Source organism: Tursiops truncatus, chromosome X, assembly GCF_011762595.2.
Source record: "Tursiops truncatus isolate mTurTru1 chromosome X, mTurTru1.mat.Y, whole genome shotgun sequence".
In the NCBI taxonomy this organism is placed as follows: Eukaryota; Metazoa; Chordata; class Mammalia; order Artiodactyla; family Delphinidae; genus Tursiops; species Tursiops truncatus.
Genome location: NC_047055.1, coordinates 4014257 through 4034593, shown reverse-complemented (window position 1 = coordinate 4034593; position 20337 = coordinate 4014257). Strand labels below are relative to the sequence as shown.

Here is a 20337-nt window from a genome sequence, read left to right as displayed (position 1 = left end):
CTGTGGGTGCCTTTGGTCAGGAGCTGGCTGGTTCTCCTCAGTGTCCCATTTTCTGGTTTGTGTTGGGTCAGGGTAATCAGAGCTATAGGAATTTTCTTGCTGCAGGAACAAAGAACAGGAAGGTCTCACTCACTTCTAATCCTTCTGCTTTTTAAATTTGCATTCTTGCTTCCATCTTGATATTAGGATATCAGACTTTTATTTATTGTCTACTCTATGTATTTTTAGGTACAAGTTTGATATTTAGGGGTACAGTTGAATAGACACTCGTAAATTTCAATATAATCTAAGCATAGTAACAGACTGCTTGATAGTATTTTTTTATTATTATTATTTTTTAAATTTATTTTTGGCTACATTGGGTCTTTGTTGCTGCGCGTGGGCTTTCTCTAGCTGTGGCGAGCGGGGGCTACTCTTCGTTGCAGTACGCGGGCTTCTTATTGTGGTGGCTTCTCTTGTTGCAGAGCACGGGCTCTAGGCGTGCAGGCTTCAGTAGTTGCGGCATGCGGGCTCAGCAGTTGTGGCTCACGGGCTCTAGAGCACAGGCTTAGTAATTGTGGTGCACGGGCTTAGTTGCTCCGCGGCATGTGGGATCCTCCCGGACCAGGGCTCGAACCCATGTCCCCTGCATTGGCAGGCGGATTCTTAACCACTGTGCCACCAGGGAAGCCTGATAGTATTTTTTTTAATATCTTTTTTTTTTTAATTTTGTCTGCACTGGGTCTTCATTGTGGCCTGTGGGCTTCCGTAGTTGTGGCGCGCGGGCTCTAGAGTGCGCAAACTCAGTAGTTGCAGCACGCAGGCTTAGTTGCTCTGCAGCATGTGGGATCTTACCCAGGGATCGAACCAGGGGTCAAACCTGCATCTCCTGCGTTGGAAGGTGGATTCTTAACCATTGGACCACCAGGGAAGTCCCTTGATAGTATATTTTTAATAACTAGATTATATTGAGAAGTAAATACATTATAATATGCAGCTACATATGTACATGGTTACTGAGTAGTGTCTTTAATCTCTATGCATTTGGAATTCGGTCATGGAGTGAGGGGTCTCACCGCATGGCGCCAGCTAAAAGATGCCTCCTTATAGGTACAAACAGAAAGCCCTGTAACTACTTGCTACAGCATACTGATCCACTATATTTGCAGAGCACAGTTATGTCTTTCACATACTAAGATATTCTTTGCTCTAATAATAATAATAACTTGCATTGTTATCTAGCTACCATATACCGGGCACCATGCCAGTTACTTTAAGTCCATTATCTCTAATCATGCCTATTTTACAGGTAAACGTGGCTGAGAGATACAGTAACTTGCCAAAGTCATCCAGTTAATAAATGTCAGAACTCAGATTGGAAGCAATTTTGTCCAACTTTAGAGTCTGTGCTCTTTTCTCTACACCACGATAGCCATACTCTCACACTTTTTAAACTTTATTTTGAAGTAATTATGTACTCTCAAGAACTTGGAAAAATAGTCCAGAGAGTTCCTGGGTACCCATCACCCCACTTCTCCAATAACTGCACTGCTTTATCAAAACCAGGACATTGAATGGCACAGTATAGTTAACTGAGACTCTGTACTTGACTTTCACCGGTTTTTGCATGCACTCATTTTGGGCGTGTTTTTGCGTACAGTTCAGTGACATCTGATGCCATGTGTAAATTCATGTCACCACCACCAACAGTCAAAGTATGCGACTCTTCTGTTGCTACAGAACTCCCTTTGTAGCCTTTGTGCTCCCTTTATAGCCACGCCCTCCTTCCGTTCAGCCCCGGCAGCCACTTCTGTGTTCTCCAGCTCTAAAACTTTGTCATTTCAAGAATGATATAAATGGAACCATACAGCACCTTTTGAGATTGGCTTTATCCACTCTGCATGATGCCCTTAAGATTCTTCCGGATCATTGCGTGTATCCATAGTTCATTCATTTTTGTGGCTGACAGTATCCCATGGCATGGATACACCACAGTCTTATACTTTTTTAATTTCTAGAACACCCATGAGCTATATTTATATTTTGTGAAGAGATGCTTAGTTTGTTGTATTGTGTTTTAAAGAGAAGCATTTAAAGTAAAAGAAGAAATTAACTTTATTATTTGTATTCCCCCCAGAGGACATCTTTTAAAGAACAAAAACTCAACAAGCAGCTTTTAAAGTATTTGTTAGTGGGCTTCCCTGGTGGCACAGTGGTTGAGAGTCCACCTGCCAATGCAGGGGACACAGGTTCGTGCCCCGATCCGAGAAGATCCCACATGCCGCGGAGCCTGCGCGTCCGGAGCCTGTGCTCCGCAACGGGAGAGGCCACAACAGTGAGAGGCCCGCATACCGCAAAAAAATAAAAATAATAAAAAAAAATAAAGTATTTGTTAGCAAAGTCATCTAACAGAGCATTAAAGAAGATACTGGCTTAAAACATTTGTGTAGCCCTTTCTGTCTCTGTCCATATGAATATATATTTTACATTATTGTAGTCACAGTGTATTTTGTATGCTGCTTTTTTGCACTTAAACTTATTTTTCCATGTACCATAATTATTTTAGTAGCTGCGTGCTTATTCCATCAAGTTGACTGACTAATTTTCTTCGCCCCAGTGACCACCTCTGGCTCTATCGAGCATCTTCACGCATGTAGCTTTTCCTCCTGTTGCTCCACAGCTGTAAGATAAGGTCTTAGGAGTGCAATTGTGGAGTCAAAGGGTAGGACCATTTTTATGGCTCTGTTGTTGTGTGTTCCCAGACCTTGGCTTGAATCTCAACCCTTCCCTGTAGTTACTAAGCCAGTTACCGAAGCTTTTGAAAGCTTTGGTTGCAACATCAGGAAATGGGAATACTTCACCTGTGTCCAGAATGGTTGTGAGGACGATACACGCATTGGCCTTTTGTGGTACCCGGCACAGATGATGTATTCCGAACACAGCAGCTGCTGTTATCTTGGTGGGACGATCTCGGTACGACTTTACTGACGTTATTCCGTCCTTCGTGCCAACAGCCCTCTGGACCCCTTGAGTCCAGCGTTGGGTAAGGAGCTATGGAAAAGCATTGTATGCCCTCAGGCCCTTCCTTTGGGAAGAGCACCCATGCCTAAGATAGGCACCGCTTCCCGATGTTTGGCTTCCAGTGGGGGAATACGGATGTGGAAGTTCACGACAATGAGACTTGAAGCAGGTGGTGTAACACCAGTCCGAACCGAGTGCTGCAGAACTGCAGAGGAGGGAGTGGTCAACTCTGATCTAATGGGAAGCGGGGCGTCGTTGGAGAATGTTGGTAGTTGGGAAAGTCAGATCATCCTAGGCAAAGGGAACACCGTGCACAGAGCCCCTAGGCCTGAGTGTAGACAAAACGTTTGGAGAATGGTGAAGGCATCTACTTAGTTGGAGCGGAGAACGTTGTGGGACAGCAGCCCACAGAGACAGGTTGGGAGCAACGTCCCGGGGCCCTCGAGTTGTGTACCTAGGAGTTCAGGCTTTATTCTGCAGGCAGTGCAGAATGGCACACATTTGGGGATGGATTTTGGTTGCATAACTGACTATTTTCACGCTTGCTTTTTCATGTGTGATCGCTATCATGCTTTTATTCATAAAAGGTGGTAAAAGGGCCAAGGTAGAAATGCCCTGAAAGCACATGGGTTTTTTTTTAAAATATGTTTTTGATGTTTTAATTGTACTGACAGAAATACTGACTTGTGTCTTTTTGTCCATTACAGGATTCTGCTCTAATACTTGATGTTCCTCTGGGTGTGATCTCAAGAATTGAAAAAATGGGAGGCGCCACAAGTAGAGGAGAGAATTCCTATGGGCTAGATATTACTTGTAAAGTAAGAGATTCAGTACTTTCTTACGGGAAAATAGGCACGTTAGCGTTGAATGACAAGTAAAAAGTGAATGTGGGTTTAAAAGAAAAGTCAAAGACCCTTGTTTATCTGAGGCCCTGGTGTGGTTCTCCCTTCATGATCAAGAGTTCCAGAGCCTCCTGGGGAAAGAGTTCCTATGAAAGGAACCTGCTGTCGTCCTTAAGTGTGAGAACCCGAGCCAGTCAATTGGTTTGCTTGACTGACTAGGAAGAAAACTTCATAAATCACGTTTCACACTTTTTTGTTTTTGCACAAGTCTGCTCCTGGTGTTCCTTCGTGTGATGCGTTTCCAGCCAGACACCTTCACATCGTAACAGGAAGGAGAAATACAGGAGATTTTTCCCTCTGTGAAGAGTCTGTGTTCTTACTTCTCACAGCCCCTCCCACTTTTGCTTAGATGGTGTTCAGAGATGGTGGCCTCCTGTTATGTTTCGGCATGGGGAACAGCAGAGATGTAGCGATAATAACGTTCAGTCAGTTATAATAGTAACTGTTTGTTGAACATCTCTGTCGGTCCAAAGAAGTACTAGGGGCTTTGCATTAAATCCTCAGGGCAGTCCTCTGAAATGGACAGTGGTGTCCCCATTGTATAGATGGGGAGCCTGAGGCTAAGAAGAGTTCGGTAACTTAGCTAAGATTACCCAACAGATGGCAAAGTTGGAATCCAAATCCAGTGAGATAATCATTTTGCAAACAACGGAATAAACCTTCTTGCAAGAAAACTTCCTTCTCGGGTATTCTGTATCGGAAGACTACAGTGCCCAGTCCTAGAAAGAGCTAGAAGGGGTTTGGAGGTCATCTGTCCCAGTGGTTCCCACAACTAAATATGCGTGAAGGGAACCTGGGAAGCCCTCTTTGGGTTGACAAAGGTAAAGCTCTGGGTTCTACCCCAAATCCCCAGATCATCTCTGAAGGCTGGGTCCCAGAGGCTGGGACTGTTTCATGTATCTGACCATCAATCTAGTGCAGGGGTCAGCAGACTTTGCCTGTCAAGGGCCAGAAAGCAAATATTTTAGGCTTTGTGGGCCAGCAGGATCTCTGTCATATGTTCTTCTTTGCGTTTTGTTTTTTCTCAACCCTTTTAAAATATAAAAAGCAATTTTGGCTTGAAGACCACACCAAGACTGACCTGGGCTGAAACTTGCTGACCCCTGGCCAATCCAAGTCCTTCATTCTGTGGATGGGAAATGAGGCATTTGCTCAACGGGCTTCCTTGCCTATGGGTCCCCGAGGAGCTGATGCAGGAGTCAGAATCCCAGCCCAAGTCTCCTTTTCCTGGTCGTGTGCACTGTGATTTCTTAAAGCCAATCTCCTGTCCTTTTGTTTGGATTATGAAGATAATACCTTTTTGTCTCCAGTTTGTACAAGGTCAAGACTAGTACACTCTATTAGAAAGCAAAGGATTTTGTCACGATGAGACTTGAACTGAAATTCTCCCTCACTCCCCACCTTGGCTTGTTTTTGTTGTTTTTGGTTGAATCCAAGCTCCCTTAATGCCTTATCTATAATCCCAGCTACTGTCTACCCTTTTGGGCCTAGAAATGTGGGGATTTACTTTTAAGGAAGGTTTTTGCATTTTGCATAAAAAAATCCATGGGAGGAGAGTGTTATATTACAGTACTCCAGGGAAAATGAGGTTTTGATGATTTCAAAGTGACTTTCATTCTAAGCAAGTTGAAAAAAAATCCTATTTGTTGCCTTATCAATGGGAAAAACTTGTATTTAAATGTTAACCCCCCCAAATTAATAAGACAAAGCACACTCTTACCCTTTGACTGTTTACTCTAAGAACAAAGGTCTTGGGAACAACTCGGCAGGCATAATTCTCAAATGTTAAGAATGTATGTTTCTTGGAATTAGTGTCAAGCCCAAAGACAATGGCCTAGAACAGTGTTGTAGCACAACCTTTTAACTCAGTTATCTCCCTGGAAACACGGATGTTGAGCGTTGAATTCCGTTTTCTCAGGAACAGACCTGAAGGTGACAGAAAGAGAATCTGCTGCAGTGGGGCAGAGACTTGCCTCCTGTCTCCCGTAGGTCCCCTTTCACCTGCAGGCAGTAACCACAGTACAACGGTGCCGCTTCACCGAAACAAGAACGTAGAACCCCTACAAATTTGGCTCCACCCGGTCCGTACGTGGGGATTTCTGCTTGCCAGTGGCAACTTGCACGTGATGGATAGAAGTCGCAGTGGTTGTCATCTAGCAGCCGAGGAGAAGGTAGCTCCGAATATGTGAATTCTTACCTGCCAGGCCCCATGCCATCCCCTGCTGACAACTCAGAGCTTAAAAAAAAATAAATAAATAAAAGCAGAGCCGAACCATCCCACCAGGGCTGTTGCAACAGGGGTGTGTTTACTCGTTTGTCATCACGAGGCTTGGCTCAGCGCCGAGTGCCCCAATTGCTAAACACCAGAGGTCTGACTGCGAGATTCTTCTACCAAGAGGCTCTTTCCCAGGTGTCCTTCCCTGATGGCTCAGGCTCTAGGAGACCAGGTGCAACTTACCCCTCAGTATATGCTCGTATTTCTGTTACAGATTTGGTGATCTGCCACCTGTGAGCCATTTGCCTTTTCCACTTCATTTTTCTTGTTGGCAAGACAAGGTAGTGATTCTTCCTGTCCTTTAATTCCATCTGAATCAGATGGCCACACGAAGTCGCTTGAATCACTTGTACGTCGGCACATCGAAAGTCGTGGTTTGAATCACTGATGGACCAGAATAAATATTTATCTAGAAATGGTCTAGTTTCTGGTTGAGTGGTTAAGAGCATGATGTTACAGAGTTATCATCGGAACCAAGGCTGGTCAGAAGAAAATCCTTCATACGTCTGTGAGCCTTGGGGATACTCAGCTAGCCGGTGCTATACTTGGGGTTCGTTGCAAACCCCTTGAAAGCACGTCATCTGATTGAAATGATTATTTTTCCTTCTACTTGCCTAGTGCTTTGCATCATGAGACAACAACTGGTATCCCCGTGTTCTTGGAATATGTCGTGAATCAGTTTTTGGATGTTATTGAGTTACGTGCTTTTAAAAAAGAAAGCATGGGATCCTGGAGCTGGCGAGGCCCAGTAGTTGCCATCTGTATACAGGGAGATCGGTTTTGGGTCATTGATGAGCGGTCTGAGAGCCTGTTGCCGTACACTCCCTTCACTCCCCTTTGCATTTTGGGATGTGTGTGGCACGGCCTTTGCTGCTCCTGCATGTTGAAGACTTAGGAAGCTTCAAGAACGCTGTTGACATAACAAATGAAAAAGCACTTGGAAAACTATGAAGATGGTGACATCCGAGAGGGCAGGGGCTGGATCTGTCTCACTCCTGAGGTGTCGAAAGTGCAATGCAGAAGGTAACAGCCATCACTCAGCCACAGCACCATGAGTGATTTAAGAGCCAACCTCAAAACCCGCCAGCTTCGAAAAGAAGTTCGAATGTTATATCTTTTGCTGTGTAATACAAATTGATATTTAAGGGAGCTTATTTTATTTGAATTTGGTTTAAAAGAAGGTTTTCCTGCTTATTAAAGAGATATGTGTTGGAAACTATCCTTAAAATCTGGTTTTGAGCATTAATTCTTAGTTCCTAGAATCATAGTCACTCCTACTATGGGGCACCTTAATGTGCTCTTTATAGAAGTCTGTGAAAGTAAAATTGTTTAGTAAAAAATGTATTACATTACTTGTATTAGAGCTTAAAATGCCAGTCATTTCCTAATTTTTAAAAGGGAGACTTTAAAGTTAAAAGCATGAGGGGAGAGGGAGAGAGCTTCTGTATTTTAATGACATGTTTGACAATTTTGAAATGATATTTTGTGGCAGATACACATTTGAAAAGTCCTAAGAATAAAATACTGTTTTATAATTAAAATACCTCGGAAAACCAGTCAGAGTAGACAGGCACAGACATGATGCGCAAGGCAAGGTTTGATTTTTCTTTTTATCCAGTGAACTTTAGCTCTGTCTACTCTTTAACACGAGTTGTCTTGTCTTTACAATCATGACTCTGATGGAAATATTTTCAGGTGTTCTTAAACCGGATGTTTCAAAATATTGTACAAAACAGAGTAATTTTCTTAGTAGTCTAGATTTATTGCCCATTCAGGTAAGTGGATCTTCTACCTGAATAGAAGGTTTTTGCTAACAAATGTGACTCGATTTGCAGACTGAACTGGCGCATTTCTCCTCTGCCCCCAGGACATGAGAAACCTGAGGTTCGCGCTGAAACAGGAGGGCCACAGCAGAAGAGATATGTTTGAGATCCTCACGAGATATGCCTTCCCCCTGGCCCACAGTCTGGTAAATTCCGGGGCTCTCCTCGGTGGCATCAGAGGGTTTCTGGGTGTCCCCTCCTTCCTCTCTGTGCTGCGCTCCCCAGTGTGATGTGTGTACGGGGCTGTTCATTGCAGAAGGTTGACCCGTTCCCTGAGGGAGCGGGCCTCTGCTCTGCCAGTCTTCGTGGGGTGGCTCAGCCCAGGTGACTCCTGCCAGCCCCGAGCCTGCCCTCCACCTGGGCCAGCCCTCTTCCAAAGGCAGAAGGTGGCGAGGTGACCACGAGCATGTCAGTGTAGCACTGTGACGTCACATCCCAGAGCTCGTCGCCCCTACTTGAGAACCAAGAGTGAGCCTAAGTGCCATTTAAGCCAATGTGCTTCTCAAATGCAGATTCGTGGCTTAGGTGCTGCAGGCCATCACTGGACAGGGGAGGTTTCTCTATTTACTTTTAAGGAACGGCACTTTAAATGTCATTTGATAGCGTTTACTATATATTTGGCAGGACACACTTATTATGCATTTAATTACTTACAACCTATGACTTAGTCCGTAGCAAGTTTTGGGCTGTGTATCCTAGAGCTGTTCCTTCCTATTTAGTAGACTGAGTAGTCTCACTTTGTTCTACCACGGGACCGAAATAAAGCTTTCCACGTGTCTTGCTCTTCAAACCATCTTCCTTCATATTCTGCCTTGATCTTGCCTTCTTTTTTTCTGTCCTCTTACCCCCTCCTTCTCCTCTGCTTGACTTTGTTGTTTTTCTTTTTGAAATGTAAATTTCAAAAGATTTATTGATTTTATTTTTGATAGTGTTCTTAGCATTTTCCCCAAATGGTTGTTTTAAAATTTTATTGAAGTATAGTTGGTTCATAGTGCTGTGTTAATTTCTGCTGTACAACGAAGTGACTCAACTATGCATATATATATATATATATATATATATATATATATATATATAAAAATTCTTTTTCGTATTCTTTTCCATTATGGTTTATCACAGGATTCTCTGCTTGACTTTAAACAAATGTGGAAGCAGACGTCTGCTAAGGGGAGAGCAGGGGAATAATTCTTTAAAGATAATTCTTTAAATAAATAAATAAATAAATAAACGTATGCCTTTATTTTAAGTATGGAGTAAATATGCCTCCAGCTAGACTGAAGGTGATGAAAGAGATCATTAAATAGAAGAGCTGCTTTGTAATGGAGCTCTTCTTCCTATGCCCGTCTTTTATCTATCTATCTATTTATCTATCTATATTCATTTATTTATTTTCGGGCAATGAAGGCTTAAATTTTTTTCTAGCAAGACAAGGCTTCTCTCTTCCCAAATTTCATCAGCAGTTGGTTCCGTCAAAGGAAATTCATGGTTGATGGAAAGGACAATTATACAAAGATTGTGGTGGTCTAGAAGGATCTGGAGTACTCGTCATGAGTCATGTGTTGATTGTAGATTCAAATGTGATGCTTCCAGGAAATGCACTGATACCATAGAGTTGAATACATTCTTAGCCTTTTCTCAGTTTTTGATTAAATATGTGATTTAAAAGATATTTCAATATTAAAAATTTTAAACTATTAGGATAAAAAGAGTTTAATGGGAACCCATCCTCGGAATTCCTGTGAAAGTGAGAATGTACATCTAATCCACGAAAATTCAATGAGGGAATGGGTTATGTCTTGGGTTTTGCATATCTGGCTTTAAGTGATCAGAGATTTAAAGATGGTTCACATAGCAGGGTTTGTTTATTTATTTATTTATTTTTGGCTGCATTGGGTCTTCGTTGCTGCTCACGGGCTTTCTCTAGTGGCGAGCGGGGGCTACTCTTCGTGGCAGTGCACGGGCTTTTCATTGCGGTGACTACTCTTGTTGTGGAGCACGGGCTCTAGGCGTGTAGGCTTCAGTAGTTGTGGCATGTGGGCTTCAGTAGTTGTGGCTCGCGGGCTCTAGAGCACAGGCTCAGTAGTTGTGGCACACGGGCTTAGGTACTCCGCGGCATGTGGGATCCTCCCGGACCAGGGCTCGAACCCGTGCCCCCTGCATTGGCAGGCAGATTCTTAACCACTGCGCCACCAGCGAAGCCCCACGTAGCAGGTTTCTTCAAACCTCCTGCGAGCTGAGGCCCCAGTCCGTCTCCTACACAATCTTGCTCCATCAGTCATCCCCTTTCTCTGGTATCTTCTATCTCCTTGAGAGTTTACTCCCCTAAAAAGAGGTCAAGTGTCGGACCAGCTTTCCTCTAACCTACTGTCCCATCTCTCACTTCAACCCAAACCTCTGGAAAGAATATTCTAGGCTGTCCACATCTCCAGTTCACTCATTCCTCCAGCCCATTCTAGTATCCAGTTTTATCACAAGTACCTTCTTGGAACTCAGACCTCTTACTGGCCAAATTTAGTGACTCACTTCAATCTTCATTCGGTTTGATCTCCCCTCAGCGTTCAATAATTTTGACCACCCTCTTGCAAGTCTTGGTTTCTGTGTTTCTGTACCATCTTGACTGTTCCTTCGCAGTCTCCACTGCCTCTGTCTTTTCCTTAAAGGTAGACATCTTGATGGTGGTTCCCTGTCAGCCCTCTTGTCATGTTACTCACTTTGCCTTGATGATTTCATTTAACCCATAGCTTAAGCTGTCATTGCTGTATGGGTGATTTCTAAATCCAGCCCTGACATTGGCCTTGAGTGAATCTTCATGAGCCTCTCAAACAGCTTCCTCTGGAAGCCTGTGAGAATCATAGGCTCAGCATCTCCCTGACCTCTTTGCAGTCACCAGGCCTGCTCTTCAGCCTACATCTCCCTCAATGTGGATGATCCTCAGTTGCTCAGATTCGAGAACTTGAAGTCAATTCCCCACCCCAATCAGGCATAAAATTTATTTATTTTATTGAAATAGTTGATTTACAATGTTATATTAGTTTCAGGTGTACAACATAGTGATTCAGTATTTTTACAGATTATACTCTATTTAAAGTTATTTTTCTACAATATTGGTTATATTCCCTGTGCTGTACATTACAACCTTGTGTCTTATGTACGAAGTCAACTTTCTCATTCCCCTGCCTTACTTCTCCTATAGCCGCATCAGTTCCAAATCCCGTAGGTTTCGCTTATTAGTAACTCTCAGATATTTCTTCCCATTTCTTCCTGTGCTTCCCAACTCACTTCCCTTCATTCAGTTTCCTTCCCTTCCAACTTATCCTACACAATGCTGTTGTCTTTTTTTTTTTTTAGGTATGATCATGTCACTCTATGTCCCACTCTCCACACACAAAAAATTCTCAGTGACTTCCCATGGAGTCTCAGTGACTCCAACCACACAGGACCACCCTGTGCTTCTCTGGTATACATAGAACTTTCTCAACTCAGGGAAACTTTGGTTTTCCTGTGCCCTTTACCTGTGGTCCCCTCATCTCTTTAGAGCCTATCGTCCGCCATCTTGCTCAGTCCTAGGTCCTTTCCCATGCCATGTGTGTTCCCTGGTGGGAGTTCCTCTTACCTCTCAACCTGTTAGACTGCAGGTCCTTCTACTAGAGCACTTTTCTCCCTCAGTCTGCCTTACGTCATAATTATGTAGTAATTACCCATCCCCCTCCTATACTGTAAGCTCATCAAGGCGGGGATCAGGCTTTCTCTCTCTAACTTTTTTATTGGACACAGGTTTAGTAGAAAGTGAAGGAAAAGTCCATTCCATGGAAACAGATGGGCTGGATTTCTGGATATTGTGGAGCTAGTGCCAGAGCATAGGATTCTGGGTGGCTGTCATTGGAGTGGTCCACAGAGGGGTTGATTTCTCAAGTCTGTGGTGCTTTGCCTTATTTTTCGTGTCTGTGCTAGGAATCCCTACTTTTTTCTTTAGGAAGTCAGTAAAGTGAAAAACTGGAGAGAAAAATGGGAACTGAATTGCTCATACAAATTTTTGGAAAATTACATTCTCGAAGTTTTAACCAGTAAAAGTCATCTTAAAAAAAAAAAAAAAACGAGTCACCAAAACAATACAAGATACAGATAAAAACAGATCAGCTATTGACGTGGCCCTTGGAATATTAGCCCCTGCTATTCAGTGTGTGCAGCTATTTCATCAGTTAGGTTCATTTCAGAGTAGTGTGTTGTTGGGTGGTGTTGGGGACATGAAGGCAGTTGAGAAGTCGTAGCAGGATGAGTGATACCTGCTCCCATTTGGGGATGTGACAGAAGTGAGATGACAGATGTGTATGGTTCCGATATAGGGCGGTTGATATTCAGTGCTGTAAGAGAAAGGCCGAGGAAGCCTTCTGGGGATTCCCAGGGGGAAGGGCACAGGTCCAGCCTAGATTGGAAAAGCTTGCGTGGAATCCATAGTCATTTGTGTTGGGCCTTGGAGGGATGGTCATCGTTGCCAGTGGGCAAGGATTCCTGGTGGAGGAGGTGGCATTTCAGGCAGAGACAAGACCCTGACCCTCAGCATAAGGGAGGGAAAGCTGGAAGTGTTGAGAGCTTACGAGGGTCGCCAGGGATGTTTGGCTGGAGTGTGGCAGGGAGGAGGAAAGCTGGGCGCATCTGGTGGACGGCCCTGCCGGAGTCAGGCGCTTGTACCCTGGGAAGTAGCAGAGAACTTACTGAAGGTTTCGAAGTAAGTGATGGGACTGAATACAACGTCACGAAGAACAGATAGGAGAGGAGAGCTCAGGAAGCTGGGAGGGGAGTCAGAGGGAGGGCCAGGCGAGACGGTGGTGATGCGGCCGGAGACCACACGCTTGGGCAGTAGTTTGATCCCGGAGAACAGGGAGAAGGCTGAATCATCCTTCCTTCTGAGGTCTGCGGCCCGAGTGGTGACAGAGCAGGGAAGTGAGAAAAGGATTTCGTTTGGGGAAGCAGGTGGAAGAGGGGGCGAGGAGGGAGGAATGGGGAGCTCTGTTTCGTTTGCGGGGCAGTTGGCATCTTCTGACAGAACTTACAGCAGCAATTGCGGGCCTGTCCCTCAGAAGAGAGTCCAGAGGTGTAGATCTAGAATCGTGGTTCTCAATCTGTTCGGAGTCGTGGATTCCTTTGGTGATACGGCGTAAATTAGGGTGTCTCATCCCCTGAAAGATGCGCTATGTACAAAACTTGACATGAGATTTTAGGGGACTCGCAGCCCCTTGGAAGCTCACCTGTTGGTCCCAGGTGAGGAACCCTGGTGTGTAACAGAGGAGCCAGCAAGGTGAATGAGGGTGGTTAGAGAGGTGACGGGAGAGCCTGCAGGGTGGGGTCTGCAGAGGCCGAAGGCAGACAGAGGTCTGAGAAGGTAGTGATGGGTGTGTGAGTCTGCGGGGACAGAGACGAGGCTCAGGAAGAGTCCTTTACATTCGATGACTACGAGTTCCTTGGGGCCTGGACGCGCTAGCTGTGGACTGCTTGAAGCTGGGACCTTCTTTCCTCATGTTGTTCCCCAGTGCCGAGTTCAGTGCCTGGCATACACTTATCGAACTTTTTTGAAGCACAGAGGATGGTCTGGGTAGAGGGGACCAGAGCCAGTTGGTAGAGGTTTAAAGAGAGAGGGTGGTGTTTCAAAACAAAAATGGTGGTAGCGGCCAGGTTGAGGGAAGATGTGTTTCCCTGAGAATCCGAAAAAGGTGAATGAAGATTTGTGGGCAAGAGAGAGAAGGGTTCCTTTCCTGAGCGGGATCCTGGGGAAGGCAGAGGGGGATGGGATTAAGGCCAGTTTGTAGGGCAGTTTGGGAAAGGAGAAGGGACAATTATTCCTCTGAGACAGGAGGGGAAGAAAAGTTTCCAAACTGCCACTTTGGGGAATGCGAGAGTGTGCCAGAAAGGGACTTCCTGGAAGTGTAATCTAAGCCTGATTGCCCCTGCTTGAAAAAGATCACTTTGTGAATATTATTGAAATTGTTAGAGCAGCTGCAGATTATCTCAGTGATTGTTATTGGCATTGGAAGCCAGAAGTAAACTTGCTGTTGCCTCCTGAAATGGTGTCTGGAGGCCAAGAGAGCTGGGTTCTAAATCCAGCCATGGGGTGAGCGGTGTGTGAGTGAGCTTTTTTCTTTCACACCAGCCCCAGCTCTCTTGCCTCCTTCCCCATTAGTATTTTCACCAATCAGTGTGTTCAGTTGGAGACTTAAACTTTGAATTGAACTTGAATTAAACTTAGCCACACAACAGTGGACCCCAAACCATTACCTTGATTGTTTCTATATTATGTCAATCCATTAAGACTTGAAAATTATTTAGATTACATTTTCTATTTCCACCAAAGCATTTATTTTCTTGTTTTATTTTTGCTTTGCTTTTCAAACAGTAGAAATCGTATGCCATTTTCTCAACTGCATTGTAACTCAATACCAATTCTAAGTAAATGCTACATTTTTATGATAAGAAATATGGCAATGCCTCTGATATGATGGTAATTTTTTTTAAAAGCAGGAACAAAAAGTGTGTACATATGAACAGAGCCTGATAGCACTACAGAAAAATAAAGAGTTTAATTGTTGGAGTGGTATGTTCAATGCCAAAGCTCCTCTTTCATTGATTTCCTTTACTGTTTGCTCAGTTTTTACTCAGATGGGATAGTCAGAGATAATTCAAATTTTAGATGGGAGTTTTTTTTTTAAACTCTGAATCCCATTGTATTATTGAGTCATGAAATCAGTTGACTAGGTTGTAACCAGCATTTTTTAATGAAATAGAAAACATTAAGAGCATAACACATAATATAGATAAGTATGGTTTCATGAAAGATTTCTTTCGGTTATCCGTGTGTGTGTGTGTGTGTGTGTGTGTGTGTGTGTCTGGGTCATGGTGTGATGAACAGTCTTTTAGATAATGGTAGAATATGGAGAATAAAATGCATTTTAAGTTAATTTAGGCACCAATACAGTCACTTAAATCTATCTTTACAGCTATAGGCCTGCGTGGATTTTCTTGACTTTTGTTTAAGTGAAGGGCTTGAGTGTATGACTGAACTCATGGCCTGTAGACACACATAAGGGAAACGTAGTGCTTGAAGAGATGGAGCCGGAGACCTGGCTGCCAGGCTCCCGGCGGCCCAGACCCTGCTCGGCGACTTTGAAAATCATGTAATATTTCTGTGCTTCAGCATTCTCATTTGTAATGGGGATAATAACACTCTCTGCTTCACAGGGGTTTTGTGAGGATTAAATGGAAAGCGCTCACAAAAGTGCGTGGCACGCAGTAAGTGCCCAATAAATGTCAGCGCTTCTGTTCTTAGTGCCCCATTTTTCCCAGCAGGTGCAGAGAGTAAGGATGATTACCACAACCCAGTCTTCCCAAGAATGGGAGTAAAGTCATTGTGATCATATATGGGACACTTTGAGCCCTTTAAAAGAAAGATGCTCTACAGATATTAGGTCAGTATCCTTATTAACAAACCATTGCCTGTACGTTGTAAAGGATTAGTCGAAAGTCTTCAGTTTCAGAGCATTAAACCCAGAAAGCATCTTAAGTAGAAATGGGAAATATGGGCAGCGATGCTATGCAGTACACAGAATTCTTCAGAAATTGTTTTCTTTTCTTTCCACCGGTGACTCTGCGCGGGGTAATGTGGCTCTCTCGGGATTCAGCCCTTCAGCATTGCAGTGCTTCCTACTTTCTGTTATTCTGTGAGCTAATCGGCAGTCATAGAGTTCCTAAGTTTTCTGGTATTTGTTTGTTTTGATAAATTTGAGCATCTTATGGGCGGTGGAGATGGGCACAGGAGAGAAGACCCGCTGGCTCTAATCTCGAGAGAAGCCACGGGCTCGCAAGGCCTTTCTGTGGCGACCAGCGAGCAGGGCCCTTCCCTTTTTCCTGGGCTTCACTGAACCCCGTCACGCCCTGCCGTGTGGCATAAGCAGTGCCGTTTCCCCTTGTGCCCTCTCTGGCTCTACTCCCATGGCGCTTGCCTACAAAAATAATTCCATAAAGGTTACTACACTGGGCTATGGGGCTGTGCATCCTTTTTGACCATTTAAATGAGGCGTATAAATGACCCTACGAAGAGAAAATGAAGAGCATAGGGTACTTTTTCCTGTGCCTTCGTTTTTCAGTTCAGAAGGCGGGGACATTTTTATAAATTGCTTTGAGATTGTAAACCAGGCTGAAATGGAGCAGGCTCTTACCTTCTAGGCTGATTACAGAATTAATAGCTAAAAGCAAAAAGCTCATTTTCAGCTGGGAATTGAACGAGAAGCCACACTTCTCTGCCTGGATGCGGCCTGAGACTGAAGTGTGGCTTTGTTCTCCGTTTCCTTTTTTTTTTCTTGAATAAACAGTAAACTTGGCTAATTGAGGGTCTAATCATGCTTTTAAATCTCCTCCCTTCGTGCCTCCTCCAAGGCTTGGCCCCCGGTTCTCTTTGTGTGGCTCTCTCTCCGCTGCCCTCTCCCCCCGGCCTCGGGATGTGTCCGACCGTCCTCCCTGCACCCGTCTCCAGGGACCGTGGTCCCGGCTGGACCACCCCCCACGCTGCCCTCCATGCCCACGAGCACAGCGCTCATGGCCCGCCCGCACATCCTACCTTATTGCCCCACTGCCCACCCTGCTACTTGGGAGGACTTGACCTCTTCCACTGCACCACCATTCAAAGGTTTTTTAAAAATATTGAGTAGCTGCAAGAGAATGTTTATAAAATGCCCATCAAATGTCCAGAGTCAGGATCTTCGGGGCATCCCTTTGTCTCGGGGCTGCTATGTCTTCTACTTCCTTTACCCCCTCTCTCTTCAGCCGGGCCTGGCCTGCTGCTGTCTTATCTGCTGGCTCGTGGGGCCTACGTTCTTGGGCTATTTTGTGATGATTTTGCCTGTGGACTCATTCCTCGGACCTTTGTCTATGTATGGGAAGACTCCGAGGCTGGGATTGAAGGCAGTTTTACGTTTCCTTCTGCCAGGCGTCTGGGGGGCACTCCCAACCTGGGCCAGTCACAGGTTAACTTGTCTGCTTGATGTTTTTCGGACCATCCAAGCTTTATGAGTTTTGGCTGCCCTGTGCTACAGGCTCCGTTACTCAGCGCAGATCGTCTAGACAGGTAAGTTCCCTCGGAGTCTCAGGTGCTTGTTTCCTGTTCGTCCTCACCCTGAGGGCGCAGTGTTATTGAAGGAAGTTTCCAGTTTGACATCCATCTTGGCATCTTGGGGCAGGCCCGGGGTGTTACGTCCTCTGTCCTAGAGCCCAAGAGGCCACGAAAACCGGTCCTGCCCTGGGGGGAAGCCGGCGTGTCCCTCTTGCTCTCTGCATTCTGTTCGCAGTTTGGCTTGGCTTCTGAGTATTTCTTCTTCCCTAGTTGACTCATAAATGCATTTTTTAAAAGGGTTTCTTTTTTCTCCAGCAGTTTTAGATGTTGTCAGCAGAAGTCTCAATTAGAGCAACTAGACCATCATAGTGCCGGACACCTACCTGTCCTGTTGCTTCTGAGGTCTTGATCTCCTTGTCTTCCTTTTCTTTTCTAGTTCCTCGGCTTCCTTCTGTCATCTAAATATGGGTTTTCTAGAGAAGTCCATCCTTCCCCTCCTCCTTGCTCCGTGCCATCCCCTCAGCTGTATTTCTCTCTCTCACTTTGACCAGCATTGCCTTCTCAGCTTCATGTTTCCCGTTAGCTGCTCCATAACTTCAACTGATGCCTAAACCTTTGTTTAAAATGAATCTCTCATCTTTCCCTCAAGCCCCCTTTGAGCTCCCAGTTTCTCTAGTGCTGTCACTTCTTTCTCCACCTCTTCCTCCTCCTCCAAAATCAAGGTCATTGTGAGATTTTCCTTTTCCATAACATTTACTGAATCCAGGGGATTCTTCCTCCCCAGCCCAACTTAGTTCAGGTTTCCATCTCTTCTTTTCTAAACTGTGGGGATGGTGCTTTTGCTGGTTTTCCTATTTCTGTTCTGTTTCCGATCCAACCCACTTCTACACGTGCCTCCTGTCAGGTCGCTGTCCCTGGGATGCAGCTCAGCTTATCTCATCCCTTCGCCTCCGAAACTTCAGCCATTCCTCCCTCCCTGTCAGTGTAAACGCAAACCTCTGTCTCCTCCACTGTGGGGCTGCATCTCTCCGTGGTCTCCTGGTTTTCTACCTGTCTATGCTCTGGCTGCCAGACCGAGGTGTTTGCTGATGGCCACGTGTTTTCTGAGTTTGGCTCTCATTTGTGACTTTTTTGCCATCGTCGTCATTACCCTGTCCAAAGTTGTCTTACCCTTTCAGGGGAGCTACATGCCATCACCACTCCTCCAGGCCCATCTGTCCAGAAGTAACCCTGGCATCCCCTGGCGCCCCCTGGCGCTTTATCTGTACCTCTCATGGCACTTACCGTTCTCCTCTTTACGTGATCAGTAGTTGCGCTCTCCTCATGTCTCTCCTTCGGAGGATTTCTAACTCCTTAAAGACAGTGGTGGTGTCTTATCTTTTTCTCTACTTAATACCTTGTTCGTAAGTGGGCCCTCAGTAAATGTTTGTTAAGTGAATCTACTAATGGCAGTAGAGTGAATGAATAGGAGCTAGCAGCAACCAAGTGACCAATAAGAATATTCTGCTGTTTAGAAGCTAGGGCATTTATGCAGCAAGCATTTACTGGGTTGGCCAAAAAGTTCATCCGTTTTTTTTCCAAAAAGGCTTTCCATCTTACAGAAAAAGCTGGATGAACTTTTTGGCCAACCCAATACTTTAAACTTTTCAAAAATGGCTAATGTATGCCCATGATTGAAAAGTCAGGAAGGATAAAAGGACTAAATGTTTGTGTCCCCCCAAAAATCATGTGCTGAAGCTCTAACCCTCAGTGCGATGGTATTTGGAGGTGGGGCCTTTGGGAGGTGATTAGCTTTAGATGCGGTCATGGGGGTGGGGCCCCACGATGGGATTAGTGCCCTTAAAAGAAGAGGAAGGCACCAGAACTCGCACTCTCCACCACGTGAGGTACAGCACAAAGGCCATCTAGGAAGCGGACCTCACCAGAACCAGACCATGCTGGCTCCTTGACCTCAGACTTCTCAGCCTCCAGAACTGTGAGAAATAGTTTATTGTTCTAAGCCACACAGTCTGTGGTATCTTGTTATATTGTAGTAGGCCCAACTAACCACAACAGTAAAAATAGTAAAAATAACTCCCTCCCAGCACCCTTCAGCCATGCCATTCCCCTCCTCACAGACAACTAGTGATATTTAGGCATATGCAGGCAAGTTGTTATTTATAGTCCTTCCTCCTTGGACCCTAATGGAGCATGCTACATATGCCCTTCCATACCTTGCTTTTTAAATTCACCACGTGGGCTTCTGCACTCTGTTAATGACTGCACAATATTCTGTTGACTGTATCATACTTTATTTAATCCTCTGTTGATGGATATTGACATCATTTCCAATCATTTTCTATTATACAAACTACTGCAATGGATAACCTAGCATAAACATCATTTTGTACGTGTTCACGTATGTTGTACGATAAATTCTTAGAAGTGGAATTACTGATATTGCCAAGTTCCCCTTTACGGAAGAGGTACTGGCTTTCACTCCCACATGCAGTGTGTCAGAGTGCCTGTTTCCAGACATCCTCTCCAACTGTCTTAGTTTCCTATAGCTGCTGTAACAAATTATCACAAACGTAGTGACTTCTAAAAACACGAGTCTGTCATCTTACAGTTCTGGAGTTCAGAAATCCAAAATGGGTCTCACGGGCTAAAATCAAGGTCTCAGCGTGGCTGTGTTCCTTCTGGAGGCTCTTGATTTTAGCCCGTGAGACCCATTTTTCAGCTTTTAGAAGCCACCGTGTTCCTTGGCTCATGGCCTCTCCCTCCGTCTTCAGAGCCTATCTTAATGTCAGTCGATTAGAAATCTTAATTCCACCTGCAACCTAATTCCTCTTTGCTGTGTAGGATAACATAACACAGGTACCAGGGATTAGGACATGGACATCTTTGGGGGACCGTTATTCTGCCTACCACACCAATCCAGTATACCTTCTAACTGTTTGATCTTTGCTAATCTAATAGGTGAAAATGTAGATTCCTAGTTTTATTTTGTATTTATCCTATTTGAGTGAAATTGAGTATCTTTTGGTTTGAGCTATTTGTATTTCTGTTTCTTCATTCTCTTTGGCTTCTGCCCATTTTCTTTTGGGATTTTGGTCTTTTTTGTTGTTGTTAGTTGTAGGAACTCTTTATGAATTGTAAATATTTTTCCCATTTATCTTTTGACTTTTCTTATGGTGGCTTTTGCTGTGGAGAATTTTAAAAATACTTATTTGGTAGAATTTATCGATTTTGTGTGTGTGT

General features: G+C 44.5%; 1 protein-coding gene across 10 annotated transcripts in view; it reads left to right on the top strand.

Moving 5' to 3' along the window:
• The window catches only part of MTM1 (myotubularin 1), a 98597-nt gene that overhangs the window by 39771 nt on the left and 38489 nt on the right, over nt 1-20337 (top strand). For all 10 annotated transcript variants that reach the window (XM_019939286.3, XM_019939287.3, XM_073798773.1 and 7 more), the window contains 2 exons: nt 3708-3818; nt 8045-8146. In XM_019939286.3, coding sequence (XP_019794845.1) covers nt 3708-3818; nt 8045-8146 — 213 coding nt within the window. The remainder of the gene's footprint in view (nt 1-3707; nt 3819-8044; nt 8147-20337) is intronic.